At 40.6% G+C, this 19,170-nt stretch overlaps 1 protein-coding gene across 4 annotated transcripts in view; it reads right to left on the bottom strand.

Moving 5' to 3' along the window:
• HNRNPR (heterogeneous nuclear ribonucleoprotein R) overlaps positions 1-18,192 on the bottom strand; it is a 38,926-nt gene extending 20,734 nt beyond the window's left edge. The window contains exons 1-5 of one of the 4 annotated variants that reach the window (XM_059690863.1): positions 18,036-18,192; positions 14,655-14,820; positions 12,235-12,353; positions 11,278-11,385; positions 5,795-5,908 (exon numbers count right to left, since the gene is read on the bottom strand). In XM_059690863.1, coding sequence (XP_059546846.1) covers positions 5,795-5,908; positions 11,278-11,385; positions 12,235-12,353; positions 14,655-14,811 — 498 coding nt within the window. In that variant the 5' untranslated portion in view covers positions 14,812-14,820; positions 18,036-18,192. Of the gene's footprint in view, positions 1-5,794; positions 5,909-11,277; positions 11,386-12,234; positions 12,354-14,654; positions 14,824-18,035 lie in introns of all 4 variants that reach the window. The other 3 variants (XM_059690860.1, XM_059690861.1, XM_059690862.1) reach the window with 3 other exon arrangements.
• Positions 18,193-19,170: the final 978 nt, after the last annotated feature.

Raw genomic sequence — 19,170 nt, 5'->3', positions numbered from 1 at the left:
TGAAGGGTCCCGGGTTCAATTCCATTCAAGGACATGTACCTTGGTTGTAGGCTCCTCCCCGGCCTGGGCCCTGGTTGGGGGGAGTTCAGGAAGCAACCAATCAATGTGTTTCTCTGTCTTTCCCTCTCTCTCTCTCTCTCTTCCACTCTCTCTAAAAATCAATGGGAAAACATCCTCAGGTGAGGATTAAGGAAAAAAGAAATACATAAGGATGACTGATATTAATTTTGAACTGCATTAAAAAACTTATACTGACAAAGTTCTCATCTTATTTTATTGATTTTTAGAGAGAGAGGAAGGGAAAGAGAAACATTTTTGTGAGAGAAATATCGGTTAACTGAGGATTGAACCCGAAACCTAGGTATGTGCCATGACCAGGAATCAAACCCGCAACCTTTTAGTGTATGGGACAACACAAAAACCAACCGAGTCATCTGGCCTAGGCTGAAATGCAATTGTTTAATGTGGCTAGGCTCTCTAGCCTACTCTGGTTAGAGTATTTTTATATTCCAGAATATTTGTATTTGAATATTTTAAAACTGTCCTTAGTAAATTCTACTTTATATTATTTCTATTAACATAATGCAATGGTGCTTCATAATTACATTGTTCATCATCCCAATTTTTCACCTACCCATTACAAATGCATGGACAAGAAAGAGCACATGGAGTGGCACTATGAAAATATATCTGACACACAACTAAGGAAGGAAGCTAAATGTCAGACTATACTACTACTTAGGTAACACACGTGCCTATATTTTTAGAACCAGACGCGTTTGCCTCATTAAGCATACCTAAAATGAAAAATCTGTATTTTCAGCCCTGGCCAGTTTGGCTCAGTGGATAGAGTGTCGGCCTGTGGACCAAAGGGTCCCGGGTTCGATTCCGATCAAGGGCACATGCCTGGGTCGCAGGCTTGATCCTCACTAGGGGGCGTGCAGGAGGCGGCAGATCCATGAGTCTCTCTCATGGATGATGTTTCTATCTCTCTCCCTCCCTCTCTGAAATCAATAATGATATATTAAAAAGAAAAATCTGTATTTTCAGTAAAAGTAATCTAATCACTTTACAGAAAAGATTCAAAAGAATGAGCTCATTGTACTCTATCATTTGAACGTTAGATTTTCCAAGAGAATACTGATTTATTTTAGAAGAAACATCTCCAAATCTGTGATCAACAAAGCACCCAATATTATAAATATAATAAATCACTGGGGGCCAAAAATACTGATTTATCTTAGAAATAGGAGGTAGCTTCATTTCGAGATCAGTTTAGCTTAGAACATTAAAAGAACTTAAAAAGTCTAAAACTAAACAGTATTCAAAAACATGCTCTGGTTGGGTGGCTCTGCTGGTTGGAGTGTCATCTTGTACAACAAAGGGTTGCAGGTTCGATTCCCGGTCAGGGCACAAACCTAGGTTTCGGGTTCTATCCCATCAGGGCCCATACAGGAGGCAATGCATTGATCTTTCTCTTTCTCTCTTTCCTTTCCTCTCTAAAATCAATAAAAACAACCCTAGCTGGTTTGGCTCAGTGGATGCAGGGCTGGCCTGTGGACTGAAGAGTCCCGGGTTCGATTCCGGTCAAGAGCACATACCCAGGTTGCGGGCTCAATCCCCAGTAGGGGCCGTGCAGAAGGCAGCTGATCAATGATTCTTTCTCATCATTGATGTTTCTAGCTCTCCCTTCTTCTCTGAAATTAACAAAAATATATTTAAAAAATAACACTTTTAAAAATCAATAAAAATGTATACTTGGGTGAGAATTCATTATAATTTTATTCATTCATTCATTCATTCATTCATTCATTTATTTATTGGTTACTCCTCACCCAAGTATATTTTTCCATTGATTTTTAGAGAGGGGGAAAGAAGAGAGAGAAACACATTGCTTGGTCGCCTCCCACATGAGCCCTGACCAGGGCCCGGGCCTGGAAGGAGCCCGCAACCAAGATAAGTGCCCTTGACCGGAATCAAACCCGGGACCCTTTGGTCCCCAAGTGGAAATTCTACCACTGAGCCAAACCGGCTAGGGCTCTTGGGTGAGGATTTTTTAAAAACACAATAAATTAAGCATCACACCTTTTAAAGTTTTTTAAACTCCAATTTTTCATTAACTAAAATGAAATAAAAATGTTTTCCCTTTATTAAATGGTTGGGCTCCCTATGAACTGTTCAGAGTAATCACTCAGTTGTGTGTAAGTTATCCTCCACCCCAATCCAGAACCAACAGAATCTGACAAACACCATAACAATTATTCCTTTACTCACTTGGCATCAAGGCTTGGAAAAAACTCTGGCTGTCTATTATCTATCCATCAAATACTTCAACAATAATAGAGGAAGTCCTTTGAGGATCCGGAAACAATCAACAGAAGCAAACAGGCAGCTCAACAAAGTCTTTTGAGTATCTACTGGAGTTCATTCATTATCCAGTTCCTATTTGCTCTTTTGCAAACACTGCAGCTTTTCTTCATATATAATTCAATTCAGGTGCTACAAAGTCATATACTTTTAGGTCTCTGTCACTGGTTCTGTAACATTTCCATTAGTAAGAAATCAAAGAGTTATATCTCAATCTGCCATTTCCTCTGAATTCCTAAATAGAACATCAGTGCTTATGCACTTTAAACAAGTAAGGGTTTATTATATACTAGAGGCCTGATGCATAAAATTTGTGCAAGGGGCTCTGTTCCCCGCTGCAGTGGCTTCATCCAGAAGGACATCCGGTCTAATTAGCATATTATGCTTTTATTATTAGAAATAGCCATAATCTCCATGGATATTACATTTTTATCAATGGAAACAAATTAAAACAAAACTTGCTTCCCAAGTTTTACAATACCAACTGAAGAATATAAAGATATAACCAGACTAGGTCCGAGAGCCAAGGCACACTAAAAAATACATTACGGCCGAAACCGGTTTGGCTCAGTGGATAGAGCGTCGGCTTGTGGACTGAGAGGTCCCAGGTTCGATTCCGGTCAGGGGCATGTACGTGGGTTGCAGGCACATCCCCAGTGGGAGATGTGCAGGAGGCAGCTGATCGATGTTTCTCTCTCATCGATGTTTCTAACTTTCTATCTCTCTCCCTTCCTCTCTGTTAAAAATCAATAAAATAAAAAAACAAAAACATTATGAAATGAATACCTATCATTCTTGTATATTTCTCAACGCAGGAAATGCTTAGTAACAATGTCTGTTAATGAGTGCTCATTTATAGGATTAATTTACAGACTTTATCCAAAGATAAAACCTCACAGTCTTTGAATAACTTAATTTTAATATTGTCGATCTCAGGCACTGACCCTAATTTCAACTTCCTCAATCAAGAGCTAAAAATATGATTCAAATGAAACATAAAAGAACAAAAACACTAAACCCTCACAGCATCAAAAATGAGACCAATTAGCCCTGGCCAGGTTAGAGCATTGGTTTGAGGACTAAAGGGTCGAGGATTTGATTTCTGGTCAAGGTCAAGGTTATAGGCTCCATCCCAGTTGCAGGTTCCATCTCAGCTGCATGTTCCATCCCGGCCCCGTCAGGGAGACCAATTGAAACCAATGTATTAAATCTATATTAAAAAAACTTACTTTTCTTGCTGCACACCTAAACTAATATAAAATATTGACTGTCAACTGTAATTGAAAAAACAAACAAACCACTTTTCCTAATTTTCCAAAACTTTAATTTTGAACAAGTATAGGTCAGATCTCATGAAATCTAAATTTATGGGAGGAATCCAAAATTTTACACTGCCATTTTGTTGTAACAAATTTCTTGACAGGAAGGGTTCAGGCTGGTGATCTCATATAGGGATTTTGCTACAATATCTGCTGTATGTAATGATATCTAACATGTAGGAAAATGCATTTCTCCTATATAAGAGAATGAAACATGTTTTCAATTAGCACAACAATTATTTGTTTGTAATTGGATACTTAAAATAGTTTCCTATTAAATTATTCAAATGCTTTGAGTGAAATCTTAGAGTACTAGTAAAATCCTTATCTATGTAAAGCAAAGATAAAAGAAGTCTCCACGGCCGAAACCAGTTTGGCTCAGTGGATAGAGCGTCGGCCTGCGGACTGAAAGGTCCTAGGTTCGATTCCGGTCAAGGGCATGTACCTGGGTTGCGGGCACATCCCCAGTAGGAGATGTGCAGGAGGCGGCTGATCGATGTTTCTCTCTCATCGATGTTTCTAACTCTCTATCTCTCTCCCTTCCTCTCTGTAAAAAATCAATAAAATATATTAAAAAAACAAAACAAGTCTCCATGAATGAAACCAATCTAATGGGCAAAAAAGTTCATTACTATAATTATGAAATATATACAACCAATTAAATTTATATCAGGCTGTATTGTGTGCTGTGAAAAACATAACAGTATTATATAGACTTAATTTTTATTCCTAAGGATTTTATTCCTAAAAAATATGACTAAGATCAATGTAAAATGTAGTAGGTAAATACTAACATAGGTATCACATGCTGAATGGCATATACTATAGATAACTTTTTCAAGCTATATTCCCCTCTTGGAGGTGTTCCAGGCTGCCTCAAGAACAAAGAAAAGACAAAGAAGCCACTTAACAATTTTATGAGTGACTAAGGTAATAAAAAAATACCGATAAAAGAACAAAATTAAAAAACCATTAGAAAAAAATACATACAATGCAGAAGTCCAAGTAAGAAAGTTGAACTATATTTCTATATTGTTTAAAAATAAAATTTAAATTTGAAAGGGTCTACTACATAAGTAGCACATTAAAGATAAAGGATACCAAAGGGGTTATGGGAGTACAAAAGTGAAAAAAAGGCAAAATTACTATTTACTTGTACACTATGTTTCAACGACACTTGCTCCTATAAGGAATGTAGATGGTTGAGTACCAATTCCAATTCTATCAATAATTATATAACATTAAGTTATTTAGTTTTTTTAAATTTTATTATTGACTTTTGAGAGAGAAAGAGAGTAGGAGGGAGAGGGAAGGCAGAGAGGGGGGAAGAGAGGGAGGGAAGGAGGGAAGGGGGAGAGGGGGAGAGAGAGAGAGAGAGACATCAATTCTTTGTTCCACCTCCTCATACATTCATTGGTTGATTCCTATATGGGTCTCAATCAGGAATCAAGCCTGCAACCTTGCTCCATCAGGATGACACTCCAATCAACTGAACTACATAGCCAGGGGAGTAATTTAGGGGTTTTTGTTTTTGTTAATCCTCACCAGAGGATATTTTTTCCATTTTTTTCTCCTTTTAAAGAATTAGCATAAAGCAATATGAAGAAACTTTTAGCAAGGCACAGATGGAGGACAAATTACTTCTTTGTTCAAGTATAAACAATGTGCTCAACCTTTCCACATCCTTCCCTTGTGCAACCATTCCCATCAATAAATCTCTCAGTAAATATTAAATACTGTCTATGTGATGGAGAGAAAAAGGGTCAAGGAGGGAGGACAAACACTGTTCAAAATTAGACATAAAGCAAAACCAAAAACAGAATATAGCAATTATTTCTCCTTAATAACCTCACCCAAGCACCTAAAATGGTGTGTTGCTAGTTGCATAGTTTTAGCAACTGGATCCAAGAATTATACATTCCTTTACAAAGTATTTGGGTATCTAATAGTTACAATTATTTTGCTTATGATGGCAGCAAAATACAGATGAATATCCGAAGAAACAATAGCTAACCTTGAAAACAATCAAGTATTTTTTCCTACATGCACAATAGATAGAATAATCTATAAACTATAAAGATTTTGGCAAACAGCTGAAGAACACTTACTTCTGTTCCAATTCCAGGTTGCATGCCAGAGTACACACTGTCTGGTGGAGGACCACCATACTTCCTCTGTCCTGTGGTTACATCCAGAGTATAACCAGTCCTCTCAAGCAAGGCCTAAAGGTAATTATACATCTGTTTATACTTGAATATTAAATATCACACATAAATCAGTATATTAATTCCCAAAAGGTACTCCAACCTGTTAGACTATGTATTTTATAATTAGGAAAAAATAAAAATAAAAGAGACTAAATTCACATTGGTTCCTCTCATACATGCTGCTCCCACTTTATTTTACTTCTCCTTTCCATACATTTATGGAAAGTTATAGGCAAATTAAGTCTCTAAGGCAGCCGTGGGCAAACTACGGCCCATGGGCTGGATCTGGCCCATTTGAAATGAATAAAACTATTGAAAAAAAAGACCGTACCCTTTTATGTAATGATGTTTACTTTGAATTTATATTAGTTCACACAAACACTCCATCCATGTTTTTGTTCTGGCCCTCCAGTCCAGTTTAAGAACCCAGTCAAAAAGTTTGCCCACCCCTGCTCTAAGGACTCGCCACTTTTTTGTTAGGAGACTAGAAATAGGGGGAAAGGATTATTAAAAATTCTATGTAAGCTGACCTGAGACTACCAATTCGTACTTCATACCACAGTATTTCTCATTTTGCACCCCCTCTACTTCAATTAGACTTCCTTACTTGTTCCCTCCACCAGTGATTCTTTTCAAATAACGTGTTCTCTATCCTTAAAAAAATCAAAAGTCCTGTCCAACTGGTGTGGCTCAGCGGATGAGTGCCGACCTAGGAACCAGGAGCTCACGGTTCGATTCCCAGTCAGGGCACATGCCAGGTTGCAGACTCAATTCCCAGTAGGGGACCTGCAGGAGGCAGCCAACCAATGATCCCATATCTCTCTCCCTCTCCCTTCCTCTCCAAAATCAATAAATATAAATATATATATATTGAAAATCAAAAGTCCTACCATACAGCTTATCTCATTTACTATTTCTGACATCTTCACTCTTTCTATTGTACTCAAATAATTTAACCTGTTTTATTTGGTCTTTTGTTTTGTATTCCTGTTACACCACAAGCTCTTTAAGAACCAGACAATTTCTCCAGGATGGTGGACCTTATGGTCTCCAAGGAATAAGAGCCCCCTGGACTACCAGCCCCAGCAAGAGGAAGAGGCCTTCAGCTGCTGGGGAGCCCTTGCCCCAGATCAATCCTCCAATACACTGAGAATCTCCTGACCAGAGTTTCCATCCCAGACCCCCTGAAGAAGGGGAGGGGCTTAGGTAGCCCTATCTTGTTGTGCACCATCAATAAAGCTCACTGTACCAAAAAAAAAAAAAAAGTGCCAAACCGGTTTGGCTCAGTGGATAGAGCGTCGGCCTGCGGACTGAAAGGTCCCAGGTTCGATTCCGGTCAAGGGCATGTATCCTGGTTGCGGGCACATCCCCAGTAGGAGGTGTGCAGGAGGTAGCTGGTCGATGTTTCTCTCTCATCAATGTTTCTAACTCTCTATCTCTCTCCCTTCCTCTCTGTAAAAAATCAATCAAATATATTTAAAAAAAAAAAAAAAGGAAGAACCAGGCAATTTCTCATAGAGCATAGATTCAAAATATTTGGCAATTACCAAATGAATATACTCAGGTTTCAAAAAACAAAGGAAACCTCATGTTTCCTAATTCCCAACCTTTCTCACAACATTATATTAGGTATTTAAGGGAAATCATAAAAAAAGAAAATAATGTCCGTGCCCTAAAGGTTGTGCTTATATGAAAGGCCTACAGAACCAAGACACAATGAGAAAAAAAGAAATGCAATCTATCTAGAAAGGGGAGTTTTACACTTCATGGTTTTAAAATTATACAATGTCAGGGCAATAAGAGATATTAGACATCAACAAGTTCAGTGGTTTTCAAAAATATCTTTGGAAAAACCCTAGGATACCAGTTTCCTTAGACCTTCCATTCTTTTACCTTTGACTCAAATAGAGCTGCTCTACTTTTAAACATAGAAATACATGAAATATATTACATAATACATGCATAATATGCATATTACATATTTACACATGATGGTACTTGCATAATGTAATATACACATGTTATATATATAAAACATACAACTTATCAAGAGCAAATAGCTTTAGGGAAATAATATAGGTTTATTCAATGAACAGTAGTAAGTTTTAAAAAAACAATTATTACATCAAATCTATATATATAAAAGCCTAAGCAACCACCCGACCAGTAGCTATGATGTGCACTGACCACCAGGGGTCAGACGCTCCAACTAGTAGGTTAGCTTGCTGCTGTGGTCTGGCGAATAGGTACTGGGTGAGACAGGCAGGACACGCCTTGGATGAATCCATGCACCAGGAGATTTTGGTCCGATCCCCGCAGGCCAGGCCGAGGGACCCCACTGCACAAATCCAGGCACTGGGCCTCTAGTTTTCACATAATTATTTTTAAAATATTAAGCTTGGCTGGTGTGGCTCAGTTGGCTGAGCTACCAAGAAGTGCTGATTCAAATTCAGGTTGGGACTCATGCCAAGGATGCCAGTTCAATCCCCCGTAGGGGTGTGCAGGAGGCAGCCAATCAATGATTCTCTCTCATCATTGATATTCTCTCTCTCTCTCTCTCTCTCCCCCCCCCCTCCCTTCTTCTCTGCAACTAATAAAAATATATTTTTTTAAAAAGAAAAATGGGGTTATGCCCTTTTACAGATGAGGGAAAAGAGGTACAAAGGAGCACTTAGGTAAGCTAATTATATGGCAGAAACTACAATTTATATTTCCTACCTACCTAAAACTGTATAAACAACTTTAACATTAAATAACTAAACAACATCCATTTGTTTAAGGTTCACTGGTCTTTCACTAAATGCCCTATATTTACCTTTCATAGCAGTTCATCTACTAGTATATAAAATAATAGTAATAGCCCTAACTGGTTTGGCTCAGTGGATAGAGCGTCGGCCTGTGGACTGAAAGGTCCCAGGTTCGAATCCAGTCAAGGGCATGTACCTTGGTTGCAGGCACATCCCCAGTTGGGGGTGTGCAGAAGGCAGTTGATCAATATTTCTCATCGATGTTTCTAACTCTCTATCCCTCTCCTTTCCTCTCTGTAAAAAATCAATAAAATATTTAAAAAATAAAATAATAGTAATAACACAGCCATAGCAAGTTTGGCTCAGTGGATAGAGCGTTGGCCTGCAGACTAAAAGTTCCGGGTTCAATTCCGGTCAAGGGCACATGCCCAGGTTTCGGGCTTGATTCCCATTAGAGGGCGTGCAAGAGGCAATCGTTCAATGATTCTCGCTCATCGATGTTTCTCTCTCTCTCTCCCTCTCCCTTCCTCTCTGAAATCAATAAAAATATATTTTTAAAAAATGACTCATAGCCCTGACCAGTTTGGCTCGGTGGATGGAGTGTCGGCCTGCGGACTCAAGGGTCCCGGGTTCGATTCCGGTCAAGGGCATGTGTCTTGGTTGCGGGCGCATCCCCAGTGGGGAGTGTGCAGGAGGCGGCTGATCGATGTTTCTCTCTCATCGATGTTTCTAGCTCTTTATCCCTCTCTCTTCCTCTCTGTGAAGAATCAATAAAATATATATATATAAAAAAAAATGGCTGGAGCTGGTTTGGCTCAGTGGATAGAGCGGCGGCCTGCGGACTGAAGGGTCCCGGGTTCGATTCCGGTCAGGGGCATGTACCTGGGTTGCGGGCGCTTCCCCAGTGGGGGATGTGCAGGAGGCAGCTGATCGATGTTTCTCTCTCATCGATGTTTCTGACTCTCTGTCTCTCTCCCTTCCTCTCTGTAAAAAATCAATAAAATATATTTTAAAAAAAAAGACTCATAGTTATATGTTTTTGCTACATTCCAGGTATTATTCTAAGCAGTTTCAATATCTTAATTCCTTTAATTCTTACAACTCTGTGAGGTAGGCATGATTACTATTCCCAGTTTATAAGTAAACTGAGGTAAATAAAACTCAAAAATGAGAAAAGCAGTTATAAAAACACTTTTACCAAGAGAAAAGAAACAAAGTGGCTCTAGCTGATTTGGCTCAGTGGATAGAGCATCGGCCTGCTGACTGAAGGGTCCTGGGTTCAATTCTGGTCAACCGTACATGCTCAGGTTGCGGTCTCGATCCCCAGTAGGGGGCGTGCAGGAGGCAGCCAACCGGTGATTCTCTCTCATCAATGGTGTTTTTATCTCTTTCTCCTTCTCCCTTCCTCTCTGAAATCAATAAAAATATATATTTTTTAAAAGAAACAAAGTGCTTGGAAATAAAATGAACCAGAAACATGACTGGATCAATCCAAAAAACTGTTATAGGAAACATCAATAAATATATATCACTCATAGCCCAAAGAACAAGGAATGAGGGAGAGTCTTGAATCAGAGTTCTTCACCAAACATACGATTAATCTTCGCCTCCAAAATTCTTATGTAATTTTCCCTAAGTTATTTCATTTCTAAACACTAATATTTTTAAAAACTGGAACAGTAACGTCAACCAGCATGGCTCAGCGGTTGAGCACTGACCTATGAACCAGGAGGTCACGGTTTGATTCCCAGTCAAAGCACATGCCTGGGTTGCAAGCTCGATCCCCAATAGGGGGTGAGCAAGAGGCAGCTGATGGATGATTCTCTCTCGTCACTGATGTTTCTATCTCCCTCTCCCTCTCTGAAATCAATAAAAATATATATACTAGGGGCCCGGTGCATGAAATTCATGCATGGGGGGTGGGGAGGACAGAGGGGGAGGAGTGGATCCCTCAACCTGACCTGTACCCTTTCCAATGTGGGAGCCCTCAGGGGATGTCCTACTGAGAGCTTAGGCCTGCTCCCTGTGGTTCTCTGATCTCTGCAGACCTGCCTGCTTGATGCCACCGCAGGCCCTGGTGTCTGCTCTCTGTGGGGGCCCTGCTTGCCCTTCGCCACTGGGGCCAGGGGCAAGCAGGGCCCTGCTGTCTGCTCCCCCGCAGTCTGTTGTCTGCTTGCTCGCTGCGGAGGACATTCCCACCCCACCCCCAGCTGCTTGCGCGCACACGCCGGCTCAAAGTGCCTGAGTCCCCGGGATGTTCCTGCCACGCCCCCGGCTGCTCAGCGCCTGCACATGTAGGCCCAGAGTGGCTGGAGGCATTCTGGGACCCCAGTTGCTCCAGGCCTACAGGCTCAGAGCAACCTGGCTCCCGAGGACACCTGTTCCCAGGATGCAGGCCACTTGGTGCCGGTGTGCCGGCAAGCAGCTGCCCCGCCGTCAGCCGCTCAGTGCCTGTGTATGCAAATTAACCCACCATCTTTGCCGGGTTAATTTGCATGCTCACTCCTGATTGGCTGGTGGGCATTGTGAAGTGACAGTCAATTTGCATCTTTCTCTTTTATTAGTGTAGAATATATATATATTTTTAAGTATTCAATCTCATCATTAATTTGATTTCATTACCAAGTCAAGTTTTACCTTGATCTTTGCTTCATCAGGTCCCTTTGTAGACTCTTGCACCTTGCTTCCTTGTTTCTCCCTTTGCCTGTAGGTCTTCATAACTCCACATAAAAATGCACTTTTGTTCTAGAACAGGCAAGTAATTCAATGAAAAAGAATTACCAGGAATCGTTGAAGGGTCAAATACATATGAAATTTAATTTCAGAAGACCAGAATTTAAACAAAATATTTACTCATTTATTCACTCAATAAGTATTTGCTGAGTGGTTATTATGTGCCAGCGAATGGTGCAGAAAACAGCAAGACAGTCTTTCATTTGTTGATATTTAAATGCATCTGGACTATCTTTGCCACATGTTCGAAAACTATTTCTCCCACCTTCATTACTTCCCTTGAAGAAAATAAAACAGGATCAAATGATCCAAAATGTTTAAAATCTGAGCAATGTAAACAATAAAAAACCAGTAACAATTAGCAAACTTTGATTTTAAGTTTTTAAAGTAACTTACTACAAATAAAGGAGAGGAGGGACATTTTTTTACTTTATACTGTTTCTGAAAACTCTTTACCATAAACAGATTTTTCCTCCCTTAAACTGATTTTTTAAAAGAAGCAAAGGCAGCCTAACTGGCATGGCTTAGTGATGGAGTATCACCTATGAACCAGGAGGTCACGGTTTGATTCTGGGTCAGGGGACATGTCCGGTTTGTAGGCTCCATCCCCACTGTGGAGTGTGCAGACGGCAACCAATCAATCAAATGATTCTCTCTCATCACTGATGTTTCTATCTCTCTCTCCCTTCTTCTCTGAAATCAATTTAAAATAAATAAATAAATAAATAAATAAATAAATAAATTGAAAAAAGCAAAGGTAATCACAAACAAAAAAATACTACTACTCCACAGGAAAAACGTAATAGTAAAATAACTTCAGGTCATTAGTTATTCAAAGACGTTTCTGAGTAATAGCCTTACCTGAACATGGGATAAGTCGCTTTCCTTGAACTGTTGTAGTACAGACAGAGCTCCTTCTTCATTAAATTCCCTGAGAGCATCAATTGCTCTTTCATCAAGATCCACATAAGCTACCAATCCTATAAATCAAATTGAAAGGGGGTAACATTATTGCAACAAAAGGGATACTCTAATCTGTGCTATCTATGTTTAATCAAGAACAGTTCTATTCAATACTATCACTAACACACTACATTTTCATTTAACTATATGCATACGGGCAGCTATACAAATACTATATAGAAAGGTCAAGAGTTCAAATATGAAAATAAAAGATAAAATGTCAGTAACTACAAACATGAATTTTAATCATCTGAAATTATCCTTAGCTTTGCATATAGGGGTGTAAATATATCCCATAAAAAACATAAAAATCTTAACCCCATTTCCCACTGGTCAGAGGTTTAAGTCTTGGAAGTTAAATCTGATGTACACACACACAGATTAAGCATTAATATAACAAATTCTGGTTTATGTTAAGAGTGGTAACAACATACTGTATTTCCCAAGGATCAATCTTCAACTTATATGGACTGTTGTAGTTGTTGCTAACCACACAAGAGGTGGGGGGTGAGGGGAGGGGGATAAGAAAGAACCACTTTTACTAAATAATTTATTCCGCTCTCCAAAAAGTATCAAAGGCTTTTCCTCCTCAGCACCAAAGATAACATGAAACACATTCGTTTATCTAAGCATCTACTTTGCTGCAGTCAGAATGTGGAAAGGCATAATTTTAAACTCTTCTACGAATTCAAGTGCAGCTTGATCAGTCAAATCTGAAAGTCGCATTTTAAGGCATTTTTTTTTTCTTCTGAAGTGTCAAGCTGAGATTTAAAAGATGCTGTGGCATTCACAACACTGTCAACAATGACAATCTTTTTCAAATGGCATTAAGGACTTACAAGTAAACTATACAGAAAATATACACTGCATTCTGTATATGTAGTATATTTAACTGCACACAGAACATCCACTAAGTTTCAAATATAATCACTTAAGCCTGTTAAGTGTTATATTTCCTCTCCATATATGTATAAGGAATATATTTCATAATTGATCCTATGTAAAATAGAAATATTTGGCAGATTAAAACCCTAAGTCCATATGAACTAACATCAGAAGTGACTCCATTTGGTAAAACCAAAAAGAACTTTATTCCATACAGCAAATATATTTTAAATAAATGTAATGCCACTTGCAAAGGTACCTTTAAAAAATGTTGCCAGGATTTATTTTAAAAGCTCAAAATGAGCAACTCTAAATAATTGGAGTTTCCTTACTTAAATATTCCATATCACCACCCAGAGCCACACCTCAGGACACCCAGCAATCCATTCTATCAATCCAACCCTACACTTAAAACAATCAGCCTTTCATCAATAACAAAGCACTCTGCCAAGAGAGCATCTCTAAGCAGACCACTGCCAATTCTCTATGGCAGAACGTCACAGAAAGTTCCTGAGGACTGATTTTCAAATGGGACCATCACTCAGGAATAATTTTTAGATGTCATTTTAATGTCTGAAATTATCCTTAGCTTTTCATATTTAAAATAAATTTTAAGGAAAAAAAAACCCACACCACTACAAGTTACTATGGTACTTAAGACACATTATTGAGACAATTCAATTCTCTCTCCCAAAATCTGGATAGGCACACAAAACACTGAGGAAGGAAGTTTCCATCCATGGCCTCAAAGGGGGAAGATACGTTTATTTTGACCAACACTCTCTAAGGGTAAATATTTCTCTCCCTCTTTAGAACTTCAAACCACTTACAACCAACCATATTAAGATGTTCAAATTTGCTTAAGTACTTAACCAGGGGACTTCTAGATTTAAAAAAGCAGCTGTTACAAACCAAACACTTCCATATTACTGAGAGATGTGTGTTTCTATTTAATAGAAACTAGACAAGCACAAACTCTCAAGGAATCTGACATTTATTATCATTTCAGACAATACAGTCTAACCAATCCTCTTATTATGCCACCTAATCAGACCTAAGCTGATTTAACAATCGCTTTAAGAAGCTAAAAGTAGAAAAGTAAAAGCAAAATGATGACTGATTTAAGTTAAGGGAAAAAGTAAAATTTGATATGCTGAAACATACATTTTACTTGGTGGTAAATCTAAGACAAATTGATGCACTGTTCTGAAACAACTAAGACTGCATATTCAACACTAAGAAGGCTTCAAAATAATGAGATAAGAATATCAAAGTCAAACCCAATATGCCCTCAATGAAGGGAAAGTAACAAACATTCAGCTCTACATAGATCAGAAACAATAAGTATTATTTAACCTTAACAAAATCTATAAAATTCAAAGTGGTTGCCCTCACTTTCATAACCAGTCAGAAACAAGAAATGCATATTATACCTGTCTGAAATATTTCATCAAGTCTTTCTGCCACCTTCTGTGGGAGGCCTGCCTCTATCAGTGTCTTGTAGTGTTCTGTGTGAGTTACACTGGAAGTATCCATTGGTTCTTCCTCTTCTTTTAACTGTACCGCATTACCATTCACCTGATTAGCCATTTTATTATGCTGCTGGAAAAAATTCAGGAGCTATATTACATTAAGCCAAAAATAACTAGTTTGTAGGACAATGCATGATTTATCTAAACTAATTTGTATACATGCTGCTAATAACCTCTATCAAAATAATATTTTATGCCTTTTGTGATGTATCTGACCTAAATTTGCAATAACAATCCTGTAAAACCATAGAAAATGTACATGGAAGCATTAGATCTTTAAGGAACTTCATGTACACTAAGTTAAATAAAGGCTTACATTTACTTAGGTAGAATCGCTGATTAACAAAAGCAGCTGTTGTGTCCTGACGAGTATATCAACAAATCACCAGAAAATCCTAAAAAGCCCCTCAGCACTCAATTCTTATACCGTTTTTTAAAGTTTGGTTTAAAAACATAATGAACACCCACACACCACTTTAGCAAGGTTTAAGAACATTCAAATTTTCCTAGCTCTACCTCAAATCCAAGATAGTATGAAATAAATGCCCTGCTGTCTCTGATTCAACACACTGGTAGTTTGGTTTCTCCGCCTCACATAAAACAAAACAAAAAAACACACAACTTGACATTATTTTTTGTTCTAAAATTAATTTGCTATTCCCATTCACAGATTTAAAAGAAAAAATGACCAAGTTTAAAAGCTAAAAGATTGTTTAAGTCCACATAAAATAAAAGTGAGCTGTAATTGAGGTTGCTTCATATTAAAAAAATCATGAGTACATATTGAATTTTTCACATCAGTAAAATAAAGCTGCAAAAACATAATAAAGAATGGACAACTAATTTCTTCCAAATAATTTCAAAAAACATTACTTCACTAGGATAAACTTAGGTCAGCTGTCTCAGATTAACCTACCCAAATCATTTTGCATATTCAACCTGTATGTAATGTTGAAATGAACCAACTCCCTAAACAGAGAGATTAAATCATAAAACCATACAAAGCCAGCCTCTATACTGCCTCAAGACAGAAAATTAAAGTTTGTCTGTGGTGAAATTACAATGTGATGAAGATAATAAGCATCAGAATATAGAAATTGCAACAAATACTGAAATAAAGGGCATGAAGGTGGATCTCAAGAAAAAAAAACCTACTTTTACTGATGAAACTCAAGATACCTAGTCATCTATAAAGAAAATACAATTTTCCTAAAAGCACTAAAACTCCTAAGATAATCACACTTCCAGATTGCTTATCAAAGACTATGCAAATGCACCGGGTGCCCGTTTTCTGACTTAAAGCAACTTTTTCATTTCAAAGTCCACTAATACTTAGTTGAAGTTAAAGAAAAAGGGAGGAAGATTGAGAGGAAGGAGGTAATAGATAGTAAGAAAGGGTTACAATGAAATGAGATAATATCATGACTTCTTATGATTACAGATCATTATTAAGACTTGAGAGCCCACTAATGTTTATACAGGCACAGACTTGGTGGTTAAACTCTGGGTTGATAAATGTTTCTCAAGGCAAGCCTCAAATTCTGATGAACTGGCACACTTTTTTAAATGTTTTTGTTAACACTCAAAACTGGCACACTTTTGACCGCACAAAATGACTTACAGCGTAAGATGAATACGTTTACTGATTAGTAACAACCTATTTCCATGAAGATGCATCCTAAAGTCCAAAGTCTCTTTGTGAATATATAGTTCTATTTTCCCATGCTCCCCGACCCCCAAATACGACCAAAATAAGATCAGAACTCAAACGTTCTCATCAGCATCACAAGACCCTTACAGTATTGCATCTGGAAATACTATTAGTCACAGAAAGCAAGCAAATTTTTAACAGAAAAGTTCAATGAACATCTGTTAAGGTGGCATGTTTTTAAAAGTATATGTAAAGCAAAAAGACAAGCTGCATATTAAGGACAAGACAGAAATATTTATGGCTACTATTTTATTGCAAAGGCTCACTGCAAGTTGATCCAGAAATGGTTGAAATTTCCGACAATAAAAAATTGTAAACTTCAACCAAAAAATGTAAAGTAGATTCTAGAAAATAAAACCTTTCAGATCACGGAAACACCTTTCTCTTCAAACCAAATACCATGTGCTCATTAAAAAAAAAAAAAAAAAAAAAGACTTTTTTAGGTCACAGGAGACCACACCTAAAACTCTTAATGTCAATTCAACACAATGCCACACAGCCAAATTCTGATGCAGCAAATATACTAATGTAACTGTAGTCATTTGATCTCAGCGTTTTTGCAAAAAGCAAAAATTTCATTAAGATTTAAAAGGGCTGCTGGGAGATTTGGGAAGTCAGCACTAGCCCCTCCCTGGCTTTTGCTAAACATCTCTGTGCAAATTCTTCACATGAAGAGACGGGTCGTGAAAGAACCAACGAGAGGAAAACTAACGGTTATCTCAGGGTTTAAGAGTCTCAAGCCCTGATCCTGCGACTGACTCATGAGACATACATTCAGACTCTGGAAGACGGCAGAACCTCAAACAGGCAGCGCGAGAGGACCGGATCTTTCCAGAACCCAGTGGCTGTAAGTTTTAAATGTTGGCAATATGCTCAGAGAGAGAACCCCCATGCCTATGAAGGGCGCCTAAAACATTCTTAGAATTACATATTTCAGGCGCCGCTTGACGCCTGTTTCACGGCCCCTAGTAGTCATTTTTTCCTTCAAATCTCGACTCGCATGCAGCATGGGGAGGGGGAAGAGGTTCCCTACACACGTCGGCCTTCGGCGTCCACTCCCACGAAAGTTTTTTCTCGGCTCAAATAGCCCGGGGTTTGCATCCCGCCCTCTGCCCACCCCACCCCCTCACGCCCGTCCGGACCATCAACACATCCCACTCGTGGCGAGGGCGGCTGGTGAGGGAGCGGGGCGGCTCCGGCAGGGAGAGGTGACGGGGCTGCGAGCGCCTTAGGCCGCCGGCCAGGCGGCCCGGCCGCGTGGAGCGGCGGGCGGAGGCGGGAAAAACACGGCCGACCGCGACAAGCCGCGGGAGGGCGACCGGCGGGCCGGACCGCGGGCCGGAGGTCGGAGGGGCCGAGGGAGAATGAGGGAGGGCGAGGACGCGCCTCGCGGGGCTAGGCCCTCAGCTGTGCGGCGGGACGAAACAGAAGCCGCCCCCTACCCATCCCCATCCCCACCCCCACCCCGGGGCCTCGGTGCGAAAACGAAAACTGGGGACCGGGTGCCGAGCCCGGGTCGGGTCGAATCGGGGCTCCCGGCCCCTCCCCCCACGGGCCTGGGCGAGACTCACCCGGGAAGAGCAGGGGCCGGCGGCCAGGCCCGTGAGAATCAGCGCGAGGCGCTTTGAAAACGACTAGAAATGGCGCGCGCGCCACCCCCTCCCCCCGTCATGGACAGAGATGCGATCCCGGCAGCACGCGGGGTTTCCCGGAACTGCTTCCAGGGACTCCGAGTTGCCGGGCAATCACCTCGTTCAATGGCCTGAGAAGCAGCTCCGGCGACCAATGGGAGCAGGAAGAGGAGTATCCCGCTGGACCGCTCGGGAGCCAATCGATAGAGCCCTCGGCTGAGCCAATGAGGTAACTCAGCGCCGCCGGCTGTGGCGCCTCCGGGGCGGGGGCAGAAACACAAAGGGGTCTGTGGTGAAGCCCGGGCTAGAGGCGAGTCGGCGGGGCACCAGGCCCTGAGGGCCGAGGCTCCTGCCAGCCGGCCTGCCGCTGACCGGAGGTCAAAAACCTAGGCCTCTCGCCTCGTGGCCATCTCCGGAACCCCGCCCCCTCCGTCCCCGCGGCCCGCTCCGTCGCGGCCCTCCCGCCCCTTCGCCGGGGCTGCAGCGTCCTGAATCCCCGCTAGCGGCGCCGCCACCGCCACCGCCGCCGCTCGCACCAGACACGCCCACCGCCACGCGGTCCGGCCTCCCTTTAGGTCAGTGGTTCTCAACCTTCCTAATGCCGCGACCCTTTAATACAGTTCCTCATGTTGTGGTGACCCCCAACCATAACATTATTTTCGTGGCTACTTCATAACTGTAATGTTGCTACTGTTATGAATCGTCATGTAAATATCTGATATGCAGGATGTATTTTCATTGTTACAAATTGAACATAGTTAAAGCATAGTGATTAATCACAAAAACAATACGTAATCACATATGTGTTTTCCGATGGTCTTAGGTGACCCCTGTGAAAGGGTCGTTTGACCCCCAAAGGGGTTGCGACCCACAGGTTGAGAACCGCTGCTTTGGGTCCTCTTTGAGACTCCGGTTAGACCCGATTGGGGATGATTTTGGCTGGTGTGGGGAATTCAGGGTAGAAAATCGTGCCGCGCCGTGCCGTTGCCGGGTCGGAACACCGCCCCTCCCCTCTGTCTTGCTGGCTCCCCTCCACACATCGTTGGGAGCAGCTCAGAATGTGAGAGAAATCAAG

The sequence above is a fragment of the Myotis daubentonii genome, chromosome 3 (genome assembly GCF_963259705.1).
Source record: "Myotis daubentonii chromosome 3, mMyoDau2.1, whole genome shotgun sequence".
In the NCBI taxonomy this organism is placed as follows: Eukaryota; Metazoa; Chordata; class Mammalia; order Chiroptera; family Vespertilionidae; genus Myotis; species Myotis daubentonii.
The sequence above is the reverse complement of the archived record's forward strand: the minus strand, read 5'-3'. Positions and strand labels throughout refer to the sequence as shown.